General features: G+C 44.3%; 2 protein-coding genes and 1 long non-coding RNA gene across 50 annotated transcripts; 1 reads left to right on the forward strand and 2 right to left on the reverse strand.

Moving 5' to 3' along the window:
* The first annotated feature begins 1,042 nt into the window (after positions 1-1,042).
* On the forward strand, positions 1,043-9,386 carry LOC111977064 (protein-L-isoaspartate O-methyltransferase domain-containing protein 2). 48 transcript variants are annotated; one of them, XM_070447757.1, is made up of 9 exons: positions 1,043-1,557; positions 2,237-2,296; positions 2,483-2,829; positions 3,508-3,610; positions 3,772-3,943; positions 4,811-4,934; positions 5,085-6,726; positions 6,838-6,971; positions 7,015-9,386. In XM_070447757.1, exons 3-7 carry the CDS (start codon positions 2,523-2,525, stop codon positions 5,540-5,542), a joined length of 1,164 nt encoding a protein of 387 aa, XP_070303858.1. In that variant the 5' UTR covers positions 1,043-1,557; positions 2,237-2,296; positions 2,483-2,522; the 3' UTR covers positions 5,543-6,726; positions 6,838-6,971; positions 7,015-9,386. The 48 variants fall into 48 exon arrangements, 47 of the variants coding, with proteins under 47 accessions (XP_070303858.1, XP_070303857.1, XP_070303892.1 ...); XM_070447756.1 differs by having other exon boundaries at positions 2,240-2,296; XM_070447791.1 differs by lacking the exon at positions 2,237-2,296 and adding an exon at positions 6,798-6,822 and having other exon boundaries at positions 5,085-6,751; positions 6,913-6,971.
* LOC139029023 (uncharacterized) lies at positions 3,843-5,959 on the reverse strand. The gene is made up of 2 exons (XR_011481239.1): positions 5,881-5,959; positions 3,843-5,806 (listed from the first exon to the last, which is right to left on the reverse strand). It is a non-coding gene; the product is annotated as an uncharacterized lncRNA (long non-coding RNA).
* Positions 9,387-9,458: 72 nt separating the features above from the next.
* On the reverse strand, positions 9,459-22,614 carry LOC111976581 (kinesin-like protein KIF3B). Its single transcript, XM_024005526.2, is given in 12 exon segments — positions 9,459-11,421; positions 15,963-16,171; positions 16,440-16,483; positions 16,486-16,518; positions 16,521-16,543; positions 16,753-16,786; positions 16,789-16,868; positions 17,176-17,294; positions 17,512-17,634; positions 17,824-17,925; positions 19,548-21,078; positions 22,507-22,614. Coding segments are annotated over 11 exon segments (2,310 nt in total). The 5' UTR covers positions 20,970-21,078; positions 22,507-22,614; the 3' UTR covers positions 9,459-11,300.
* Positions 22,615-25,549: the final 2,935 nt, after the last annotated feature.

Raw genomic sequence — 25,549 nt, forward strand, 5'->3', positions numbered from 1 at the left:
ATTTGCCAGGTCGTTATTGTAAATAAGAATCGTTCTTAATTGACCTGTCTAGTGAAATAAAAGTAAAATACATTTTAGTTAGTGAAATCTCCTCAGACTCCAGTAGCCTATTTTCTATAACATGAAGAAGCATGAGCTACTATAACCTTTTAAAAGGCAAGTTGCTGTCTGTGTATACATATAAATAGAAATTACTATATGCTATTTATCTTGGGCTACTATATAGAACAGACAGCATAGATTATTCAGCTCTGATAAAATATGATTTGCTTCATTTAGCTTCATGTCCACATCCTAGTTCAACCATAACCTTAACCCTAGCTTCATGTCCACATCCTGGTTCAACACTAACCTTACCCTAACCCTAGCTTCATGTCCACATCCTGGTTCAACCCTAAACCTCATACCTAGCTTCATGTCCACATCCTGGGTCAACCCTAACCTCATACCTAGCTTCATGTCCACATCCTGGTTCAACACTAACCTTAACCTTAACCCTAAACTTAACCATAGCTTAATTGTCCACATCCCATTACACCAACCCTAACCTTAACCTCAACCCTAATTTACCCTAACCATAGATGTATGTCCACATCCTGGTTCAACTCTAACCCTAGGCCTAACCCTAGCTTCATGTCCACATTCCAGCTCAAACCTAATCCTAAAGATTAATATAAAGCTAGCATTCAACTGATTGATGTGCTATATTAATCAGGAGTGATGAAATATGAGCAATCATAGCTGTTGTTGTTAACACTTGGATTCCATAAAAAAATCAGCGTTTTTCTATTATATTCTGTGAAAATCTAGCAGCCTGCACCACATTCACTTTGGTGCACATTTACAGTTTGGGCTTGTTCAATTATATTGTATGTTTAGGCCCATTATTTACTTTATGGTATCAATCAATAGCCAATCAAAATGTTAATTAGATCTGACATGTGCTTTTGCTTACGTATGACGTAAGCGCGTCGACTGGTTGAACGTTTACATTTAAAATCAAATGGTATTTGTCACCTGCGCCGAATACAGCAGGTCAAGACCTTACAGTGCAATGCTTCCGTACATCCCCTTAAACCAACAATGCAGTTTTAAGAAAATAGAGTTAAGAAAAATATTTACTAAATAAACTTAAGTAAAAAAAGTAACACAATAAAATAACGAGGTTATATTACAGGGGGTACCGGTACAGTGACAACGCTTGGGTACAGGTTAGTTGAGGTCATTTGTACGTTGGTAGAGGTAAAGTGACTATGCATAGATCATAAACAGCGAGTAGCAGCAGTGTACAAAAATCTAAAATATATATATTTTAAACTGAAAGGGGGGGGGGCAATGCAAATAGTCCGGGTAGCCATTTGATTAATTGTTCAGCAGTTTTATGGCTAGGGGGTAGAAGCTGTAACGTTTGGGGGTAACGTTAGAAGCTGTAACGTTAGCGCCTAGCTAGCACTAGCAATGAACTGTCTGAGCACTACCGAACAAAAGCCTTAAAACAAGCTGATTTGTAGCGGCAATCGGTATTTTAACACGGAAAAATTGATTATCAAGTTCTAGGTAATTATATCTTCCAATTAACGTTATGTTGGCGTGTGTCTGTCGACCTTGCCTAACGTTAGTCCCGAATCTTTGTTGTTCTGCCTGCGTGCGTGGAAGACTCAGATTACGATTGTCTTTTTTTTCCAGATTTCCAATGTGTCAACCACTTAAAAACAATTTAGATACTAACTAAACCACTTAATTGACATGATCTGACACGTTTGCATATTTGTTGTGGATATTTTGGACTCAATTGGGTTAGCTTGCGCAAAAATAGTAACCGCAACGTGTCTCGCGAAGGTCATCGAATGCACGATGCATATGGGGTAACGTTATTGTAATTTTGACATTTCTTGCTAAATGATATGCTGTTTTTAGCATGGTGTGGTTGTTTTTAAGGTTTGTGTTAGAAAACGCAGCGTTCTTTTACAGGAAATAGTGTACTTTTCTCCTAACACAAGGCAAAGGTCCAAGTCCCACAGCGCCATCTTATGGTCGTGTATTTGTAATCTCTGTTGAAAAATAAATTCATAATGTTATTCAGAAATATTCATTACCATCGAGGATTTTCTCAAATCATTTATTGTGCTTAAATTAGTCATTTGGCAATCAAACACAATGRCTGTTTGGGCATCAAAGGAACCAAGCATCATTAAAGTGGCCAGGCTCCTTTGTTCTCTATTGCTTTATGACACAGCAGGCCCACTCAACATTTGGCTGGTCATCTCCCCATTGGCATTGTTCGCAGGGGCCACAGGTACAACACTCACACCTAATGTGCTGAGGAAGTCTTTTCATGAAGCACTTTCAGTATAAGTCATTGGAAGGCAAAAAGGGGATTGTTTATTCTGAAATGTACAAAATATGAAGTGGAGGATGATGTTTTGTTAAAGTGGTTGCAATCTTTCAATTCAATTGCACACAACCTGTTTCTGTTCTTCAGATAAAGGCTCAGAAGTTCCCCTTCTCTCTTGCCAGTCAAGATGGGAGGAGCTGTGAGCGCTGGCGAGGATAATGACGAGTTGATTGACAACTTGAAGGAGGCACACTACATCCATTCGGACCTGGTGGAGCGGGCCTTCAGGGCCATCGACCGGGCCGACTACTACCTGGAGGAGTACCGTGACAGCGCCTACAAGGACCTGGCCTGGAGGCACGGCAACATCCACCTATCAGCCCCCTGYATCTACTCKGAGGTGATGGAGGCCCTGGACCTTCACCCTGGCCTGTCCTTCCTCAACCTGGGCAGTGGGACTGGGTACCTCAGCACTATGGTGGGACTCATACTGGGTGAGTTGCTGTAACTGGTTTAGCCAGCAGCATACCACCCTGCATCCCACTGCTGGCTTGGTTCTGAAGCTAAGCAGGGTTGGTCCTGGTCAGTCCCTGGATGGGAGACCAGATGCTGCTGGAAGTAGTGTTAGAGGGCCAGTAGGAGGAACTCTTTCCTCGGGTCTAAAAAAAAATATCCCAATGCCCCAGGGCAATGATTGGGGACATTGCCCTGTGTAGGGTGCCGTCTTTCTGATGGGACATTAAACAGGTGTCCTGACTCTCTGGTCACTAAAGATCCCATGGCACTCATCGTAAGAGTAGGGGTGTTAACTCCGGTGTCCTGGCTAAATTCCCAAGCTGTCCCTCATACTGTCACCTAATCATCCCCAGCTTACAATTGGCTCATTCATCCCCTCTCCTCTCCCCTGTAACTATTCCCCAGGTTGTTGCTGTAAAATGAGAATGTGTTCTCAGTCAACTTACCTCGTAAAATAAACACTGGGCCTGGGTGAGTTACTGTAGCCAACAGTACAACCACTCTGGGCCCTGGGTGAGTTACTGTAGCCAACAGTACAACCACTCTGGGCCTTGTTGAAGTTGGAAAGGGGGAAATCAGCAGGCCAACTGATTGGAAAAGTGGATTGAAATGCATTGTGGATGTTTGTTCTTTTTCTGTTGTAATCCTGGTTCCAGGTCCATTTGGTGTGAACCATGGGGTGGAGTTATATGCTGATGTGATTGAGTATGCCTACCAGAAGCTAGACTACTTCATCAAAACCAGCGAAAGCTTTGACAAGTGAGACTCTTTACCTCTGATTGCCTTTCCAGTCTACAGCAGCCTTGAAGTGTTCTCTCTGTCAGTAGACATCGTGGCTAGTTGAATAWCAGGTGGGAGTGTGTAGCCTGGAAAATAGATTGTTTTTCTCTTTTTRTTTATACTGTATTTGTGTTTTTTAGGTTTGAGTTCTGYGAACCTTCCTTTGTGGCGGGGAACTGCCTGGAGATCCCCTCTGAGAGCAGGCAGTATGACAGGGTGTACTGTGGGGCGGGGGTGCAGAGAGACCATGAAGAATTCATGAAGAGCCTGCTGAAAGTGGGGGGAGTTCTGGTAGTGCCCTTGGAGGAGAAGGTTTGTATACTCACACTAACTAGGTTTCCATCCAACCTTTTTATGCGAGTAGAGTACTTCAGTCGGATAGAAAATGTCATGACAGGCCAAATTTGTCAGTGAACTCAGCAAATGTCGACAAAATAAAATACGCTACAGAAGGTGTGATCTTTTTGTCTGTAAAATGTATTATGCGATAAATGGCGGTGAAAGTGCCTTTATGCGCAAATATTGATATAATAACCATCAAATTKAAGTAAACTTGGAGTCACACAATGATATGTTGTGTGGTCTTCCCACTACGACTCAGGAAAGMATGCAGTTTATTAGGCTACAGATGAAATAAGTTAGGAACTTCACAGGGTGGTGAAAGTGCATGGTGATGAGCTTAAAGAAAATGCGATGGAAACCCATTGTATTTTTTTTTTTTTGTGGGAATTGAACAGCAAAAGTTATTTTTATGTGCACTACGTCATCACGCACAGCATTTTATCCGTCAGTTTGACGGAAACACCCCTATGATGAGAAAATGTGCATATTTTCATGCATATTTTWGAATATTATGCATGAAAATCTGTAGCCAATAGGATGAAGACCTAGCTACTGAAATACATACATGTAATTATGTCCCATGCACAAAAGGGATGTACTCTAATGCAGGGGTTCCCAAACTCGGTCCTGCCCCCCCTGGGGGAACATTTTGGTTTTTGCTCTACCACTGCACAGCTGATTCAAATAACCATCTCATCATCAAGCTTTGATCATTTGAATCAAATGTGTAGTGTTATGGGCAAAAACCAAAACGTGCACCTGGGGGTGTGGGTGACAAGACTGTGTTTGGGGAAACCCCTGCCCTAATGTACCCCCCTCTTCTTGTACTCTTCTTAGCTGACMAAGATCAGGCGTACAGGCCAGAGCAGCTGGGAGACCAAAAAGATCATTGCTGTGTCCTTCGCTCCACTGGCACTGCCCCAACAAAACACCAACGGTGAACCCAAGACCGTCCCACTACGTGAGTACCTTGTCACTTTGGGAGGTTATAACATGGAAGTCAGAAGAGAAACACTATAGAAAAAAACCAGATGTTTTGATCACCATCCAAAGCATACTAACGTTCTCTTCATTCTCTCTCCTTTCTGATCTGTGGTGACCCACGGAGCAGCCATGTTTGAGGTGCGGACGCTGCAGGAGCTGGCTCGTATAGCCATCCGCCACACCCTGAGAGTGACCACGGACAACGGGGAGGGTCAGCCACGGGGTCAGGGCTCTTTTGGAGGAGGCAGGGGCCTGGGGGTCAGTGGGCTCCACAAGTACGGCCCACGTTTTAAACGCCGGCGTGTTCACCGCCGCCACTGCACCTCTGTAGTACTGGCACACAAGCGTGTGGTGAGCAATGCTGACCCCACCCCTGCTCCCCTGGACAACAACAACAATAACCACGGGGGGCAGGAGGAGGGGCAGCGAAGGGTAGCCCGGGAGGAGGAGGAGGAGGAAGCAGAAAAGGAGACAGGGGAGCTACTCCCAGCAGAGCCACCTGTAAACATCCTGAGACAGAGGATTCTCGTTTTGCCCCTCCCGGAGCCTCTGAAGATGTACCTGCTGTACTGCCGGGAGAAATGACTTCTCCACAGATACAGAGACCCAGCAGAAACCAACAACACCTGACTGGGTCTCTGTTACTGACTGGGTCTCTGTTACTGACTGTGTCTCTGTTACTGACCCCTGACTGTCTCTGTTACTGACCCCTGACTGGGTCTCTGTTACTGACTGGGTCTCTGTTACTGACTGGGTCTCTGTTACTGACTGGGTCTCTGTTACTGACCCCTGACTGGGTCTCTGTTACTGACCCCTGACTGGGTCTCTGTTACTGACCCCTGACTGGGTCTCCATTACTGACCCCTGACTGGGTCTCCGTTACTGACTGGGTCTCTGTTACTGACTGGGTCTCTGTTACTGACTGGGTCTCTGTTACTGACTGGGTCTCTGTTACTGACTGGGTCTCTGTTACTGACTGGGTCTCTGTTTCTAATCTGGAATGTAATCATGGCTCTACAGTATTTGGCGTTTATTTCCGCTATAGGTCCATTTTCATCTACATGCTTTTGTATGGATAGGAAATGTTGGTTCATTCAAGAGATTATACTTTTTGATTTTATGGATTGATTTTTTCAGTAACAGAGACCCAGACTCACTGTTTCTTACTCTTTTCCTGTCACTGTAAGAAGGAGACATATTTGACCAGTATGGGAAGGGTTTCACCTTGGGGATAGAAAGGCGTCTCTAGGCTTTCTGGTACTCAGTAACTTAGCTTTCTCAATGGTGCAGATGTTTTAGACAGCCAAACAGATCAATTATGTTAATAGTTTTGTTTCAGTAGTTGCGAATTGAGGATCTTTGTGATTTCACTTTTTCATTCAACCCAACATAAGTTGTTTCCCCCTTAAGCTGTGTGTGAGAATGGAATACATTATATATTCTGTGCTGAGTGAGCCCTAGACCTATGGTGGTGTCTGTTATCTGGTTGGAAGACGTGGCTCTACTTATTGGACATCACCTGCAGCCACATGTCCCAGAGCACGTTGGTCCAGATCTTCTGTACTACGAGAGACTGGAAGAACCCTCTGAGATTGCTATCGAGCCTTGTGCTTCATAAATGGAGAGACTGGGGGAGAAGATGGGATAGTGTCAGAGTGGAGGAGAAAGTTTGTCATTTAAGTAGTTTCCAGAAGCCAGAGAGATGTTTGACCTCTGATGCAGAAGTGGTTGTAAGTGTAGAGTGGGTAGAGGTGTCTGTTGATGAGGTGGTAGAGGTGGTCTGTTGATGAGGTGGTAGAGCGTGTCTGTTGATGAGGTGGTAGAGGTTCTGTTTGATGAGGTGTAGAGGTGTCTGTTGATGAGGTGTAGGGTGTCTGTAGAGGTGGTAATGTCTGTTGATGAGAGGTGGTGTAGAGGTGTCGTGATGAGAGGTGGTAGAGGTGTCTGGTGATGAGGTGGTAGAGGTGTCTGTTAGTGAGGTGGTGTAGAGGTGTCTGTTGATGAGGTGGTAGAGGTGCTGTTGATTGAGGTGTAGAGGTCTGTTGATGAGGTGGTAGAGGTGTCTGTTGACATGATGCCTGTGGTTTAGAGACACTTAAAGCGATATTATTGTTTGACTCTATTTTGTTAGCAGACTGGCAGTGGATATTAGGTGTTGTTTTGAGTTAACTTTGAGAATAAATGCAGGAGACTCTGATGCCATGATCATGTCCAGCAGATGTTTCAGTTTTACATGACAATCAGACTAGGGATGATCATGCTTCTTCCATTGTTATGATGGATTCTGCTCAAATTCTCTTATTTTTGTAAATGTATTTACTTTTCYCTCTAAAATGGTTCAGTGCCATTTTTAATTCAGTCAGTTCTGGAAAATAATTGAAATTCGATTCATAGGTAGATAAAAACTGGGATTTATTTTTTCATTAGTTGAATTTCATTACCTTCTAAATTAATTTAATTAAGATTAAATTAACTCCAACCCTTACRTGTACATTTATCCAAAGCTGGTCTTTTGGTTTACTCTGTAATCAATAGTGAAAGTTAGTTTACAGAGGATCATGTTTTTTYTCTTCTACATAAACTATATATACAAAAGTATGTGGACAMCCCTTCAAATTTGTGGATTCAGCTATTTCAGCCACACCTGTTGCTGACAGRTGTATAAAATCAAGCACACAGCCATGCAATCTCCATAGACAAACAGTCAGTAGAATGGCCTTACTGAAGTGCWGACTTTCRTGCCACTGTCATAGGATGCCACCTTTCCAACAAGTCAGTTYRTCAAATTTCTGTCCTGCTAGAGCTGCCCCSGTCAACTGTAAGTGCTGTTATTGTGAAGTGGAAACGGCTAGGAGCAACAACGGCTCAGCCACGTAGGGGTAGGCCACACAAACTCACAGAACGGGACTGACGAGTGCTGAAGCGTGTAAAAGTTGTCTGTTCCCGGTTGTAACACTCACTACCAAGTTMCAAACTGCYTCTGGAAGCAAYGTCAGCACAAGAACTGTTCRTCGGGAGCTTCATRAAATGGGTTTCCATGGCCGAGCWGCCGCACACAAGCCTAAGATAACCATGTGCAATGTCATGCGTCGGCTGGAGTGGTGTAAAGCTCACCGCCATTGGACTCTRGAGCAGTGGAAACGCGTTMTCTGGAGTGATGAATCATGCTTCACCATCTGGCAGTCCGATGGACAAATCTGGGTTTGGAACACTACCTGCCCGAATGTATAGYGGCAACTGTAAAGTTTGGTGGAGGTGGAATAATGGTCTGGGGCTGTTTTATATGGTTCGGGCTAGGMCCCTTAGTTCTAGWGAAGGGAAATCTTAACGCTACAATGACATTCTAGAYGATTCTGTGGCAACAGTTTGGGGAAGACCCTTTCCTGTTACAGCATGACAATACCCCTGTGCACAAAGCAAGGTTAATACAGAAATGGTTTGTCGAGATCGGTGGGCAAGAGCTTGACTGGCCTGCACAGAGCCCTGACCTCAACCTCATCTAACACCTTGGGGATGAATTGGAACGCTGACTGCGAGCCAGGCCTAATTGCCCAGCATCAGTGCCCAACCTCACTAATAATGCTTGTGGCTGAATGGAAGCAAGTCCCAGCAGCAATGTTCCAACATCTAGTGGAAAGCCTTCGCAGAAGAGTGGAGGCTGTTATAGCAGCTAATGGGAGACCAACTCCATATTAATGACCATGATTTTGGAATGAGATGTTTGACGAGCAGGTGTCTACACACTTTTGGCCATGTAGTGTGCCATGCCACTGCTATAAGCCTGGAATGACATAAGACAGGAAATGCATGTAGCTACTATGTGTGCTGTCAAAACAGCAGAGAGARAAAAGAAACCTTTCATTTCTGACTGATGCCATTTTGTTGATGTGTGACGGTTTATCTTTTTGCTTGTTTAGTTATTATACATTGTGTAGTGGTCATCTGCATATAAATACAATTTTATATATAGATACATTCTTTAGCGCATACTTGCTACAGATATACCTTAGTTACAGACTGGTTGTTAACCTCTTGCCTCGATTCAACATTCAGATAAGTTCAAAACTTAAGTCAGCCTCCGGTGTCACACCTACAGTATGTCKCATGAAATTGGCATTTGAGTCAAAACGATTCTGATTTGTCCTTTTAATATAACGCTTTCACATTGATTCCAAATGTTAAGTGATAAAGCTTTACTTGGCCAGGCAGACTGCTTTGTTCATCCGACTCATAGCACGTGTTGTGATAGTTTACATTTCAATACTGTGGTAGAATATGAGCGATAAGGTCTGAAGTCTTTCGAACCATTCCTTAAGTTCTGTCAAATGTATGTGTTGTACTTTTGCACCGTGTTTTAAGGATGTTATTTTGGAATTTGAGCTGTACTTTTTTGTCTGCTGTTAATAAAGTCCATTTATGCTAAAGTTGAGCATGTGATCATACAATTTATAGCACTACACCACACATCAGCTTCACTCATTTAAATGAAAATAGAACAATGTGTAATTACGTAATCTTTATAAAAAATAAATARAAAAAGGTTTAAAAAGTTGGACTTCTGCGTTGCCAGTCACACCGATTGTAGTGCATTATCTTAATTTGTCAAAAACAATAATCTGCTCATGAATAGCAAACATCTTATAAAGTTTAGATACGGTGACATGACAACGGGATAAAAATGTAGGGATTTATTTTAGATGCCAAATTCTATGGCTTGGTGACGTAAGAATTTTCTAAAAATCATGCTGAATTAATGTTAGCTTTATATGGTCAGAAGTATTTAAAAATAATAATAGGGGCTAACCATTGTATAAAGATTACCATCATGCATACAAGTCTCAACACAGAATCTGAGTGAACATCACATTTTAGGATAGAACGCATCCGTCCCATATAAAACATTGTGCAACAGTTGATCTGACCTTAAAATATATATATTTTTTAACTAAAAAAAACTAAAGCCATTTGAAATGCACATACCGTGTCAGAAACACAAAATTAAAGTGCACTTAAAATTATACAAATCCAAAAAGTATTTCAAAGAAGAAAAAAAAAAGTTATCTACAGTTGTGTATAAAAATGGAGAAAAAAAAAAGATAATAATTTAACCTTTTTCAGTATTTAATTTTTTACAACTGCAAAGGTGATACAGGACTTTCTATACACATATACTGTCACAGGGCAGTATAACCCTGCAGTAGCAAAGAGGGAGTAGGGACAACGCTCAGAGATGCAGGTTTAAAAAAACAGTGAATTAAGACTGCATATTTATCCAAAACATACAAGGAAAGCTACATCCATTTTGATTGAGGCCTCTTGACATAGGTAGAAAGTTTAAGGTACCACAAATCAGTTGATTCCAAGGAACACTCAGAGCCAGATCGGAGGTGGGTAAAGATGAGGTTGAGGCAACATACAGCTCCCTGCCTCTCCTTTAGCCAGCCGCTGTAGGTCTGTAGAGTCTGGAGAATCTAAGGCACCTCAGAACCCTGATAGATGATTTGGCTTGTGTTGACCTCTAGTTCACCTCTTCCATATGCCTGTCATCATATGTGCTCCAGGAAGAACAGCATGTAGTGATTCCAGCAGCGACCGGCCCACGTGACATGACGTGTTGCGGCGTGCCTCACCCTCYGGCCTGTACAGTTAGTTCACCATGCAGTACAAACAAAACACTCCCCACTTATTGAGGACAACAGAATTAAAGCTCAACTGTGTAACAGACAGACCTGGATAACAGCTTGTAAACCTAAAGTAGGGACATTGACAASCACTTCTGGGCAGAGAAACACACTCCCCCCACCATGTCATTGACATGTACAGCAAAGCATTGAGATCAAGGTGTAATCTGTCCTTTCAGACGCCAGCCCCCCCATGTCCACGTCTCCTCCCATCACACTGCAGACCKAGGAGGGGCGCCAGGAGGACACATGCATAGTAGTGAACTAGAGCTCAAAAAAGAATTGGTCTAGACGACACCATCCTTATCTGTTTACATTAAGAACATGTGTGGGACCCATAAGACTTAGGCCAGACTTAAAGGGAAGGTAGTACTCAACTGCTTGTCTCTGGAACATCACACACAGATGACATAGTATTGCACTGCACTGCAGTAACCATGTGGGTTGGTAAGGTAGATAAAAATCTCTTTTAAAAAAAATCAAAAATGATAAGAGCTATGGTCTCAGGTAAAATAAAAAAAGATATATATAAAAAATAAAAAAAGTGCTTGAATCAGTCTTGAGTCTCCGTCACTTTCTCTTGCAGACTGCAAATCAGTAGAAAAACAAAACAAAAAGCAGTCTTCAATTTTGGGTCCAAAAACAGGAAATGTGTGGAGTTATCACTTGGGCACCAGCCCACGGGATTGTGGRTATAAAGGATGTCCTGGGCTGGAGGGGCTGTATGGAGAGTTGGGGGTGCGAGAGGTAGGGGTGCCAGTCTTCTTACCCGTTTTAGGTCGGCTGGTTGGAAGAGAAGATAACGTTATTTTTTTTTGGGGGGGGGACAGCGATGTGGAAACATCATTGGATGGCTTCTAAATTTGCTTATGATTATTGCTTTATAAACCCTGTGGTATCGAGTAGACCGGTGACACTAAACAGGCAGAAACCCTCCTTACTGAAATAACTAAAGGACAAAACCCAGAATGGCATGGGAGGGAAGTGACCATTTTACGGCTCCTGACCAATTGTGCTATTTTTTTGCGCCGAGCGTAACTTTTTTTTGTACATAATGTTGCCGCCATCGTTTCTTATGACAGAAAAGAGCTTCTGGACATCGGAACAGCGATCACTAACCTCGATTTGGACGAAGATATCTATGTCCTACATTGAGGTTTTTCTTCCATTATTTTAGGCTGTCTGGTATTAGTGTGTAAGCCTAATCTTTAGGGCCTAAGTGTACGTGCAAATAGCCTTCACACCAATCGCTTTTAGATACAGACAGAAAACATTCACTTCAATCCATGGAGGCAAAAAGGACAATGTCGGAGTTTAATTCAATAAGCGAAAAGCTGTGAAATGAAGAGTTGGGGGGGAAGAGAATGGAGGGGAGGGCCAGAAAAGTCATGTTTGGTAAAGATTAGGTGACGTGGTTAAAAGAGGATGATAGCAGTGGTATGTTGTTATGTGTGATGATTGTGAGGCGATATACACAGATTCGATAATCACTAGACAGAGACTTCAAATAGGCTTATGGCATGTCAAGGGAACTGTATCCTTCTGTTTAGATGGGTTGAATGGAAACTGAAAATCTGGACACTTACTGTAGGTATATAAAACCACTCACATAGCCTTAATAATAAAGAACTACTGCAGAATTAAGCATCACTTCTTACAGCAAAATTATTACTTGGAAACAGGAGTAGAAATATTTGATTTCTTTCTTTCAGCATCTTGAGAGAATGCGAATGCTCAGTTAGGGACCGTCTGTAGAGGTGCCATCTTTATCAGCATCATAAAAGCCCTCCAACGAACCATCAAAATGGCAAAACGTAAATATAGGACCAAGATCGAATCCTACTACACCGGCTCGGACGCTCAGAGGTGGCAGGGCTTGCAAACTATCATGGATTACAAAGGGAAACCCAGCCGGGAGCTGTCCAGTGACGCGAGTTTACCAGACGAGCTAAATACCTCGCTTTGAGGCAACCAACACTGATGGCAAGCAACACAGCACCAGCTGTTCTGGACAACTGTGTGATCACTCTCTCCGTAGCCGATGTGAGGAAGACCTTTAAACACGTTAAACATTCACAAGGCTGCAGGGCCAGCCGGATTACCAGAACTCAGAATGCACTGACCAGCTGGCAAGTGTCTTCACTGACATTTTCAACATCTCCCTGACTCAGTCTGTAATACTTACATGTTTCAAGCAGACCACCAGTCTCTCTGTGCCCAAGAAAGCCAAGGTAACATGTCTAAATGACTATCGCCACGTAGCACTCACATCTCTAGCCATGAAAAGCTTTGAAAGGCTGGTCATGGCTCACACCCTGGACCCACTCCAATTCGCATTCCGCCCCAACAGATCCATAGATGATACAATCTCGATTGCACTCCACACTTCCATTTCCCTTCTGGACAAAAAGGAACACGTTAGAATGCTGTTCATTGAAGGCTGAGCTGTAGTCAACACCATTGTCCATTACTCTCCAAGCTCAGCACTAGCTAAGGACCCTGGGATTAAAACACCTAATCACTAAGGAATTATCATGGTCCACACACACACACCAACAGTTGTCAGGAGTCTGAAAAGATTTGGCATGGGCGCTCTGCAGCTGGGCCTTCCAAGTGACGCAGCAGTGCTTGAGGCTTCACTACAGCCCCGGGTTTGATCCCAGGCTGTGTCACAGTCGGCCATCACCGGGAGACCCATGAGAYGGCGCACAATTTTCCCAGCATTGTCCGGGTTAGGGGAGGGTTTGGCCGGCCGGGATTGTCTTGTACCATCGCGCTCTAGCGACTCCTTGTGGCAGAGCCGTGCGCCTGCAAGCTGACCTCGATCGCCAGCTGTACGGCGTTTCCTCTGACACATTGGTGTGGCTGAAGAAACAAAAGCTGAAACAAATCCTTCTCTGCTATTATGCCGACATTTCACATTCTTAAAATAAAGTGATGACCCTAACTGACCTAAAACAGGACATTTTTACAAGGATTAAATGTCAGGAATWGTGAAAAACTGAGTTTAAATGTATTTGGCTAAGGTGTATGTAAACTTCCGACTTCAGCTGTACGTCAGAATGCTGTTCATTGACTATAGCTCAGCATTCAACACCATAGTACCCTCCAAGCTCATCATTAAGCTCGAGGCCCTGGGTCTGAACCCCGCCCTGTGCAACTGRGTCCTGGACTTCCTGACGGCTGCCCCCAGATGGTGAAGGTAGGAAACAACACCTCCACTTTGCTGATCCTCAACACAGGGGCCCCACAAGGGTGGGTGCTCCGTCCACTCCGGTACTCCCTGTTCACCCATGACTACATGGCCATGCACGCCTCCAACTCAATCATCAAGTTTGCAGATGACAACAGTAGAAGGCCTGATTACCAACAATGATGAGACAGCCTACAGGGAGGTGGTGAGGRAAAATAACCTCTCCCTCAATGTCAACAAAACGAAGGAGCTGATCGCGGACTTCAGGAAAAAGTGGAGGGAGCATGCCCCTATCCACATCAACAGGACCGCAGTGGAGAAGGTGGAAAGCTTCAAGTTTCTCGGTGTAAACGTAATTGACGATCTGAAATGGTCCACCTACACAGACAGTGTGGTGAAGAACGCGCAACAGCGCCTCTTCAACCTCAGGAGGCTGAAGAAATTTGKCTTGGCCCCGAAGACCCTCAGAAACTTYTRCAGATGCACAATTGAGAGCATCCTGTCAGGCTGTATCACCGCCTGGTAYGGCAACTGCTCCGCCCACAACCGTAMGGCTCTCCAGAGGGTAGTGAGGTCTGCACAAYGCRTCACCGGGGGCAAACTACCTGCCCTCCAGGACACCTACASCACYCGATGTCACAGAAAGGCAAAAAAGATCATCAAGGACAACAACCACCCGAGCCACTGCCTGTTCACCCCGCTATCATCCAGAAGGCGAGGTCAGTACAGGTGCATCAAASCWGGGACAGAGAGACTGGAAAAACAGCTTCTATCATGTCATTCCGACATTGCTCATCCTAATATTTATATATTTCTTTATTCTATTTTACATTTGTGTATTGTTGTGAATTGTTAGATACTACTGCACTGTTGGAGCTAGGAACACAAGCATTTCACTACACCACAATAACACTTGCTAAGAATGTGTGTATGTGACCAATAAAGTTTGATTTGAATAGTTAGTCCGGGTAGTTATTTGGTTATCTGCATTAACCCTTTCTGCACCAAYTCTTWTGACTCATCACATACGATGTGGTTACTGWTTATTATCTATCCTGTTGCCTAGTCACTTTATTCATAGTTGTATGTACAYTACATTAGTAAAAGTATGTAGACACCTGCTCGTCAAACATCTCATTCCAAAACCATTCATATTAATGCACAGAATAAATCTTGAATGTCATTGTATGCTGTAGCATTAAGATTTCCCTTCACTGGAACTAAGGGGCCTAGCCCAAACCATGAAAAACAGCCYCAGACCATTATTCCTCCAMCAAACTTTACAGTTGGAACTATGCATTGGGGCAGGTAGTGTTCTCCTGGCATCTGCCAAACCCAGATTTGTCCATCGGACTGCCATATGGGGAAGGGTGATTCATCACGCCAGAGAACGCGTTTCCACTGCTCCAGTCCAATGGCGGTGAGCTTTACACCACTCCAGCCGACGCTTGGCATTGCACATGGTGATCTTAGGCTTGTGTGCGGCTGCTCGGCCATGGAAAACAATTTCATAAAGCTCTCGACAAACAGTTCTTGTGCTGACGTTGCTTCCARAGGCAGTTTGGAACTCGGTGGTGAGTGTTGCACTCGGCGGTACCGTTCTTTGAGCTTGTGTTGCTTACCACTTTGCGGCAGAGCCGTTGTTGCTCCTAGACCTTTCTACTTCACAGCACTTAGTTCACGGGGGCAGTCTAGCAGAAATTTGACAAACTGACTTGTTGGAAAGGTGGCATCCTATGACGGTGCCACATTGAACGTCACAGATCTTCAGAAATGCCATTCTACTGCCAATGTTTGTCTATGGAGATTGCATGGCTGTGTGCTCGATTTTATACACCTGTCAGCAACGGGYGTGGCTGAAATAGCCAAATCAACTAATTTGAAGGGGTGTCCACATACTTTTGAATATATAGTGTACATATCTACCTCAAATATCTTGTACATCCACTCAGTACTGGTACCCCGTGTATATAGCCAAGTGATCATTACTCATTGTGTATTTATTCCTTATGTTATTTTTCTAGTTTACATTCCCCCCTTGTAAGCATTTCACTTTTAGTCTACACTTGTTTTTCAAAGCCTGTGACAAATACAAATTTGATGATTTGTACGGAATGGGACAGAGCCTTACCCAGACTTTGGTTTCTTGACTGCCCCAGTGCTGGTGGTCTGGGTGGGTCCGAGGCTGCTGTGGAACCCGGAGGCATCCACCTGGATCGCATCCTCTTCCCGCAGAGCATCCTCCAACGCTGCTGCTACCGTGGGCGCTATGACCGGCTCCTCATACTCCTTAGTGGTCCGAGCAGGCAGGTCCATCTCCAGCATCAGGATATTCTCAGCCTGGTGAAACAGACAGAGGGGGGGGGGGACTACTACCACTCAGAGGCCGAGGCGTGAGTCACAGTCACCAGGGACAGAGAGAGGGGAAGACAGAGGGACAGAGACAGAGAGCAGAGGGAGACAGAATGCAGAGGGAGGGGAGAGGGAGAGCAGAGGAGGGGAGAAGACAGAGGGACAGAGAGCAGAGGGAGGGAGAGAGGACAGAGGAGAGAGGAGGGACAGAGCGCAGAGGGAGGGAGAGGGACAGAGAGAATAAAGAAGATCATACCTTGTATCTGACATCAGCCCTTATCACCATGGACGTGCGGGCGGCTGGCTCAGGGGTCTTCTGTAGCCCACCGCTGACACTGCCTGGTCATCATCTGCTGGTCACTGAGAGAGCAGTATCAAAAAGACAGCCATACAATTTGTTATGAGGGTTATCAAAAGGCATACAAATTGTATGTGTTCCTTCCTACACGAGGGATTTGCCAACCACTTAGGTCAAACCCTGTACATGTATGCATTATTGCAGCATGTTTTGTACGCATATTTGACCATGTGTATGTCTAACTACTACTGCATAATTAATGTGCACATACTCCTCTATGCGGGTGATGGGACGCATCTTCCATGGTCGTCCTCCTCGTCCAAGAACGCCCTGTTCACAATCTTATTCTTCTCCTCCATGGGGATGAAGTTCTCAATGATGAGATGCCTGGCAGACAGAATAACAAGGTCACCTCTTAACGGCCTGAGGATACTAACATTGATAATAGGAGGATGCCTAGGCAGTCATGGGGGGGGGGCAGTTATAATACCTAATCTAGAACAACTCTCCATGTTCCTTCCTGATATTCAAGGCCAAATCCAGCTCAAAGCTAAATCACTCATGTTTATTCCAGGAATGTGCTCATTGTCAGAGGGGAACAACCAAAATAGACGACATTGATCTTTTTTAAATTTTATATAGTGTGTGAGAAATGAGAGATGTGTGCTGGTTGGTGGCCTGGCAGGGTCCATACTTGAGTTTGAGATCCCTGGTCAACTCATTCTGGGTCTGCTCCAGCTCCTGTCTCTCCTTGATGTGCAACTCCTGGACCTCATAGATCTCAGTTTTCACTGCCTGTAGCTTCGCAAAAAGCTGAGGGGAGAAAAATCAGAGGTATAATGAGGCAGAGAGCACAAAGAGGAGACGAAAACACCATGGTTTCAGTGTAACAAACAAACGTACCAAGCGCCAAGGAAAACTGAACACATTGTGCATGCCACAATCGCCTTTTAACTCTAGTAAACTGACAACATAAAGGACAGTTTTCTATGGAATCAAATGCACTATTTTGATACAGTTCCTCATCGACCTTTTTCAGCTTCTTTGTCTTGACGTCTACTTCCTGTTGTAGAGAGCTGTATGTCTCCTTCAACTCCAGGGTCTCCTCGTCACGATTCTCCACCTGCTGTTGCATCTCCCTCTCTCTGCGTTTCTACACACACACACACACACACACACACACAGCCTCTCAGTAAGAAGGGCAAGGATGTGTAATCCCACAAAGAACACTACTCACATAAATAATTTAACTCTTCCCATCAGATGGCAAATCAATACTATTAAGATTGTCTATTGAGTGTTCAATTCTCTCCATCAATAATAGTCCATCCATACATATTACCTGTTCAGCGATTTCCTGTCTCTTCTGTTCGAGGATCCTTTGTTGTTCATTGGTGTGGTCCACAATGTTCTTCCCGCCCATCAGAAGCTTACTCTCCATCGCCTGGGAGAGGACACAATCAAGAGGTGTGAGGGAAACACACAAAATAGCAGTCAAAAGTTTGGACACACCTACTCATTCAAAGGTTTTTGTTATTTTAACTATTTTCTACATTGTAGAATAATAGTGAAGATATCAAAACTGAATTATCACATGGAATCATGTAATAAAAATAAAAAAAGTTTTTTTTTTWAAGTGTTAAACACATTCTGCAAAGTAGCCACCCTTTGCCTTGATGACGTGCATTCTCTCAACCAGCTTCACCTGGAATGCTTTTCCAACAGCCTTGAAGGAGTTCCCACATATGCTGAGCACTTGTTGGCTGCTTTTCCTTCACTCTGTGGTCAAACTCATCCCAAAGCATCTCAATTGGGTTGAGGTCAGGTGATTGTGGAGGCCAGGTCATCTGATGCAGCACTCCATCACTCTCCTTCTTGGTCATATAGCCATTACACAGCCTGGATGCATGTTGGGTCATTGTCCTGTTGAAAAACAAATGACAGTGGGACTAAGCGCGAACCAGATGGGATGGCGTATCGCTGCAGAATGCTGTGGTAGCCATGCTGGTTAAGTGTGCCTTGAATTCTAAATAAATCACAGATAGTGTCACCAGCAAAGCACCCCCCCACCATCACACCTCCTCCTCCTCCATGCTTCGCGGTGAGAACCACACAAGCGGAGATCATCCGTTCACCTACTCTGCATCTCACAAAGACACGGCAGTTGGAACCAAAAATCTCAAATTTGGACTCATCAGACCAAAGGACAGATTTCCACTAGTCTAATGTCCATTGCTCGTGTTTCTTGGCCCAAGCAAGTCTCTTCTTATTATTGGTGTCCTTTAGTAGTGGTTTCTTTGCAGAAATTCGACCATGAAGGCCTGATTCACGCAGTCTCCTCTGAACAGTTGATGTTGAGATGTGTCTGTTACGAGAAACTGTGAGCATTTATGCAATTTCTGAGGCTGGTAACTAATGAACTTATCCTCTGCAGCAGAGGTAACTCTGGGTCTTCCTTTCCTGTGGTGGTCCTCATGAGAGCCAGTTTCATAATAGCGCTTGATGATTTTTGCGACTGCACTTGAAGAAACTTTCAAAGTTCTTGAAATTGTCCACATTGACTGACCTTCATATCTTAAGTAATGATGGAATGTCATATCTCTTTGCTTATTTGAGCTGTTTCTTGCCATAATATGGACTTGGTCTTTTACCAAATAGGGCTATCTTCTGTATATCACCCCTACCTTGTCACAACACAACTGATTGACTCAACGCTTAAGGCAAGAAATTCCACAAATTAACTTTTTACAAGGCACACCTGTTAATTAAAATGCATTCCAGGTGACTACCTCATGAAGCTGGTTGAGAGAATGCCAAGAGTGTGCAAAGCTGTCATCAAGGCAAAGGGTGGCTACTTGAATATCATTTTTATTTAATTTGTTTAACACTTCTTTGGTTACTACATGATTCTATAGTTGAGGTCTCCACTATTATTCTACAAGTAGAAAATAGTACAAATAAAGAAAAACCCTTGAATGAGTAGATGTTTTCCAAACTTTTGCCGGGTACTGTAATGAATGAAAAAGAGAATGTTGGGGTGAAAAGGACCAGAATGTAGTCTCTCACCTTGACTTTGGCAGTCAGCATCTCGCCTGCCTCCTGCTCCTTTTTGAGGGCATCCATCTTCCTCTCCTTCTCTTTTAGCAGCCTCTGTTTCTCCTCTGCCACCAGACTGTGATCCTCCATGATGGCCTTCCTCTCCCTCTCCAACTTCTCCTGCTGTACACGCCAATAATCTGCACCCACTTTATCAGCTGGTTCTACACCATCATCCTCCTCCTCCTCCTCAGTCTCTCCATCCTCAGTGTCCTCTTCTAGTTCATCCCCAGCTTCTCCAACCCCCCTCCTCCTCCTCTTCTTCTTCTTCTTCCCTGAGCGTTTCTCTAACTGCTCTTTGAGCCGAGCAATCTCTTCCTGGAACTCCCTGAGCAGAGCATCTTTAGGGTCCTCGTTGACRCGGGGCTTGTTCTTRATGTTCTTGGCKCGGTTTGAGTAGCGTAACGTGGTCAGTGTTTCCTCCACGTTGTAAGAGGCTGGTCCGATGTTAGCCACCATGACTGTGCGGGCATTGCCCCCCAGGGAGTCCTGTAGCAGGCGGGTGAGCTTGGAGTCGCGGTAGGGGATGTGGGTACTCCTGCCGTCCACTAGGGCAGAGATGACATTCCCCAAGGCTGACAGGGACAGGTTRATCTTGGTRGCYTCCTTCAGGCGCTCTCCTTGGGCTCCTGTCTTGGTCTGCCTCTCACTGCCAGCCAGGTCCACCAGGTTCAGTTTGCCMACTCGAATGTGGTTCTCTCCGTCGAYRCCCAGCTCGCTGCACTCGAYGGTAATRASRAAAATGGCATGTGACCGGGAACTGTGCTCATTCATATTGGTGGAGCCCACCGAGCGGTTCTGGTTCCCCACGTTCATGACGTGCTCTATTTCTCGTACRCTCTTAGTGACGAAGGAGGACAGGTCCTTGACGTATACACCCGTGTCTGGCCTCTCTTTCAGCTCCAGCCGGCGGGACTGGTCCTTGGACAGCAGGTCCCTGATCTCCTCCTGGTAGATCTCCAGGTACGAGGCCCKCACCAGGTACTGCTGGTTCTGGGAGCGGGAGATGTGTGTGAAGACGTGCTCAAAGGAATTGGGGATTACACCCCTTCTCTCTGGGTCATTGCGCACCCCCTCCATAGTGTARGTCTTTCCTGTACCYGTCTGGCCRTATGCAAATATGGTCCCATTGAAACCAAGCAAAACGGAGTCTACCAGGGGCCTGAAGGTTTCATCATAGAGATCTACCTGTTTSGAGTTCCAGTCGTACACAGAGTCAAATGTAAAGACCTTGGGGTGATCGTGGGCTGCAGCCCCCCGGGGGTTTCTCACGGCCACTTGGCCCAGCTTCACATCCACCTGCACCACCTTCTCAAAGTTGGCTGCCCGCTCCTTCTCATTCATGGGTCGACAGCGGACCACCACCTTCACCGACTCTCTGGTCTTAGACATCGTGACGGTCCCCAGACAAACTGGCCTTGTCCCCCTGGCTTGTGTTTCTTTCCTTCAAGTATTGTACAGAGTCAAGAGTTCACAATATCAGAGATGCCAGCATCAGAACCTGTAAAAATATATTATTTTTTAAACACATATGATTATTTTCAAATAGCTATTGCCAACACGATTAGTTCATGTTTTTTTCTGTGATTATGAAGAACTTTGTGCACTGTGCATCAAACTAGCTTCCTGGCTACAACGTTTTCAGACGGATAGCTAGCAGCTACACTACATGGCTAAGAGTATGTGGACACCTGCTTGTCGAACTTGTCATTCCAAAATCATGGTCATTMATATGGAGTTGGAGTTTGCCTCCACTCTTCTGGGAAGGCTTTCCACCAGATGATGGAACATTGCTGCGAGGATGTGCTTCCATTCAGCCACAACAGTATTAGTGAGGTCAGGCACTGATGTTGGGGGATTAGGCCTGGCTTGCAGTCAGCGTTCCAATTAATTACAAAAGGTGTTCGATGGGGTTGAGGTCAGGGCTCTGTGCAGTTAAGTTCTTCCAAACAAAAGTATAATTTACAATGACGGCCTACCTCGGCTAAACCTTAACGACACTGGGCAAATTGTGCACTGCCCTATGGGACTCCCAATCACAGCTGGTTGTGATACAGCCTGGAATCAAACCAGGGACACCTCTAGCACTGAGATGCAGTGCCTTAGACCGCTGCGCCCCTCGGGAGCAGAAATAGCTGAATCCACTTATTTGAAGGGGTGTCCACATACTTTTGGCAATGTAGTGTARTTGGCAAGCTAACAAAACAACACAGCTGGCCGGCGACGTTTAGCTACCTAGCAGCTTGAGCTTTCAGTTACACTGCTAGCTAACTGGTTAATAAAACTAGGCAAGAACACAACATAGAATTGGGTTCGCTAAACTAGTTACTGTAGTTAACGTTAAGTAATTTCGTTAGCAAAACGTTGAAAAGGCATGAGTTATTGGCACACACAACGTCACGTTAGCTTGGCAAGCTAGCTAGATAGTTATCGGTCAGTGCTCACTAGTGAAAGCGTCGGAATATATCAACTCTGGTACTTCCAATGCTAGCTAGCTAACGTTAGTTGATTGACGGTAACAAGCTAGCTAGCCAGTTCATCGCTGTGCACAGGCAAAATAACAAAATTGTCAAAGACTTTTCGGTTTGCTAATTCTGGCAATTATAGCAACAATAAGATATCTAGCTAACAAATTGGAGAACATGTTCACATCATCCGGAAACAGATTAGAAAATGTGATTTTGCTAGCCAGCTCGTTTACAAAGAACCGGGACAGCACCCCAACAACCTCGATCGGACGGCCTAGCAACGGAAAAGAACACATCCTTTCTCAGAAAGGGCAGTAGACAAGACAGTGCAGTTCGATGATGGGAGGCATCTCCTTGTGCASTTTACGAGAACAAGCACACAATTAAGGTGAAACTCAGTGACATTGTTAACTAGCTATAATGCAAGATCCATGACAACATTAACATTGTCCGCTAGTTACCAGTCAATCCAGTGCTTCCACCCAGTCAGCCATTGAGAAGCCGTCCTTGCATCCCAGAAAAGTGTCCCGGATGGAATGGAGAGGTGCCGGTTATGGCTTTTAACATCGCWGCCAATCGGTGTCTTTGTCCTGTTATGTAACAGCTAAAGACCTCTTCCTCATAATAAATTGGAACAAATGTATCGTACAAAATCGTGTCAATATAACTTGGGACATTTTTATTCCAAAAAATGCATAGAGAAATTGAACATCTAAAAAGTGAGGACATGCATTAATTGGTTTAGGCTACAGACATGCATCACCAGTGAAGCCTGAATCTTTTCCATGTATCTGCACTGTGCACACGCAGGAAGCTCAGTCATCATCACATTTCAGTGTTAATGCATAAATGCCATGTTCCCAGTCATTTTCATCAAAGAGTAATAATACAACTAGTTAGTAGGTACAAAGCTTCAAAACTGAAAGAAAACATCAGAAACAGTCACAGTAATCATGTTGTACACAAGTATAGTAAACATTTACTTTTGGCCTTATTAGAGCACATTACAAGAATGTATGAGGAAGACTGTCAACCTCCCACTATAACTAGTATCTGCAGGATCCGTTACTACACTCCTGAGAGGGTTATTTTACACCCTCATCCACCAGGTCCCATTTACGCAGTATTAAAGAAGAAAGGTAAGACAGGGACATTACACTGGAAGTCTTCTCCACCCAGGGTTCAACAGGGTGAACTGAGATCCTGCTAACTTGGGGGTGGCAGGTAGCCTTGTGGTTAGAGCGTTGGGCAAGTAACCCGAAAGGTTGCGAGATCGAATCCGATTGCTGATAAGGTAAAAATCTGTCGTTCTGAACCACCCACAGTTCCTAGGCTGTCATTATGAATTTGTTCTCCCAAAATAAAGGAAACGCTTGAGTAAATGAGGGATACAAAGTATATTGAAAGCAGGTGCTTCCACACACCTTTATTTAACTAGGCAAACCCAGTGCCTGGGTAATTAACATCTGATCGTTTATAAAAATGCTGGGTAGGCCATTTTTTTGGCTACGCCCCCATAGGATGACAATGAGGCATGAGTGGTTTGATGAAAATGTAAACCATATGCCATGGCTGTCTCAGTCACCAGATCTCAACCCAATTGAACACTTATGGGAGATTCTGCATCGGTGCCTGAGACAGCGTTTTCCACCACCATCAACAAAACACCAAATTATGGAAATTGTGGAAAAATGGTGTCACATCCCTTCAATAGAGTTCCAGACACTTGTAGAATCTATGCCGAGGTGCATTGAAGCTGTTCTGACTCATGCCGTATTAAGACGTCGTTGGTGTTTCCTGTGTTTTAGCAGTTACTTGTTTATAGCTGTGGGCTATAAATCAAATCACATTTTATTGGTCACATACACATGGTTAGCAGATGTTAATGCGAGTGTAACGAAATGCTTGTGCTTCTAGTTCCGACCGTGCAGTAATATCTAACAAGTAATCTAACAATTTCACAACTACCTTATACACACACACACAAGTGTAAAGGAATGAATAAGAATATGTACATATAAATATATGGGTGAGAGATGGCCGAACAGTATAGAGTACAGTATATACATATGAGATAAGTAATGTAGGGTATGTAAACATTATATAAAGTGGCATTGTTTAAAGTGACTAGTGATACATTTATTACATCCAATTATTAAAGTGGCTAGAGATTTGAGTCAGTATGTTGGCAGTAGCCACTCAATGTTAGTGATGGCTATTTAACAGTCTGATGGCCTTGAGATAGAAGCTGTTTTTCAGTCTCTCGGTCCCTGCTTTGATGCACCTGTACTGACCTCGCCTTCTGGATCATAGCGGGGGGAACAGGCAGTGGTTCGGGTGGTTGTTGTCGATGATCTTTTTGGCCTTCCTGTGACATCGGGTGTTGTAGGTGACCTGGAGGGCAGGTAGTTTGCCCCCGGTGATGCGTTGTGCAGCATAGAAGGTATTGCGGAAAAGGAACATTTTTTAAATGTAACCTTTATTTAACTAGGCAAATCAGTTAAGAACAAATTCTTATTTACAATAACGACCTACCCCAGCCAAACCCAGGCGACGCTGGGCCAATTGGGCGCCGCCCTATGGGACTCCCAATCATAGCCGGATGTGATTCAGCCTGGATTGTTGATGCTATGAAGAGTATAATAATGTAATGTATACAGCGTGTGTAATAATGCTACTGCTTGTTTAATAGCAGTGGTGTTGTGGAGGGTAAACACAACTTCATTATTTTGCGCTCGGGTTCAGCTGAAAAAATGGGAGCTTGACTTTATTCACCGCGAACGGTGATCAGAGTTTACTAAAAACATTTTTATCACTACATCACTGTAATAGTGAGTGTGGAGTACAAGATCACATTCCCACAATGCAATGTCCTCCTCCTCACCCAAGATTCAAAAGCCATTCTAAAATTCTAAGAGCAATTTGTCATGGACTACCCAGGAAGGGCAAATCTTCACAGCTCGTCTTGCTTGTTAAATTTTCCAGCGTAGTCCATTCCCGAAGAAAGACGACGACCGGGCATGGACATCACGGTCTCGTTTGACAAAAGCAGGAAGAGGAGGACACACAATTCCCAACGAAGTGGTCAGACTGGCTTAGGATGTACAAGTCCATCTGGGCCAAGTCTGGCTTGAAGCTCACCACCTTCACCTGGGCATGGACAGAAACAACGATACACTGAATATAGCAGTATGCAAACAAAGCATGTTTACCAGCAGCGCAACACCTGTGTAAAATGGATGTACTGGGTATTTGTATTTATTTTTACTGACAAAGAACATCCAATCGATCACTCCAAGCTCACCTTATTGGAAGAAATTTTGGATCTCAGCAAATTGGGACTGTGGCGATGTAAACAGAACAGGCAGAGCTTCTCTTGACAAAAGATGGCGCCGACCGAGATGGCCCCCTCGCTTCGCGTTCCTTGGAAAATATGCAGTATTTTGTTTTTTATGTGTTATTTCTTACATCGGTACCCCAGGTAATCTTAGGTTTCATTACATA

This window comes from Salvelinus sp. IW2-2015, linkage group LG17 (genome assembly GCF_002910315.2).
Source record: "Salvelinus sp. IW2-2015 linkage group LG17, ASM291031v2, whole genome shotgun sequence".
Lineage (NCBI taxonomy): Eukaryota > Metazoa > Chordata > Actinopteri > Salmoniformes > Salmonidae > Salvelinus > Salvelinus sp. IW2-2015.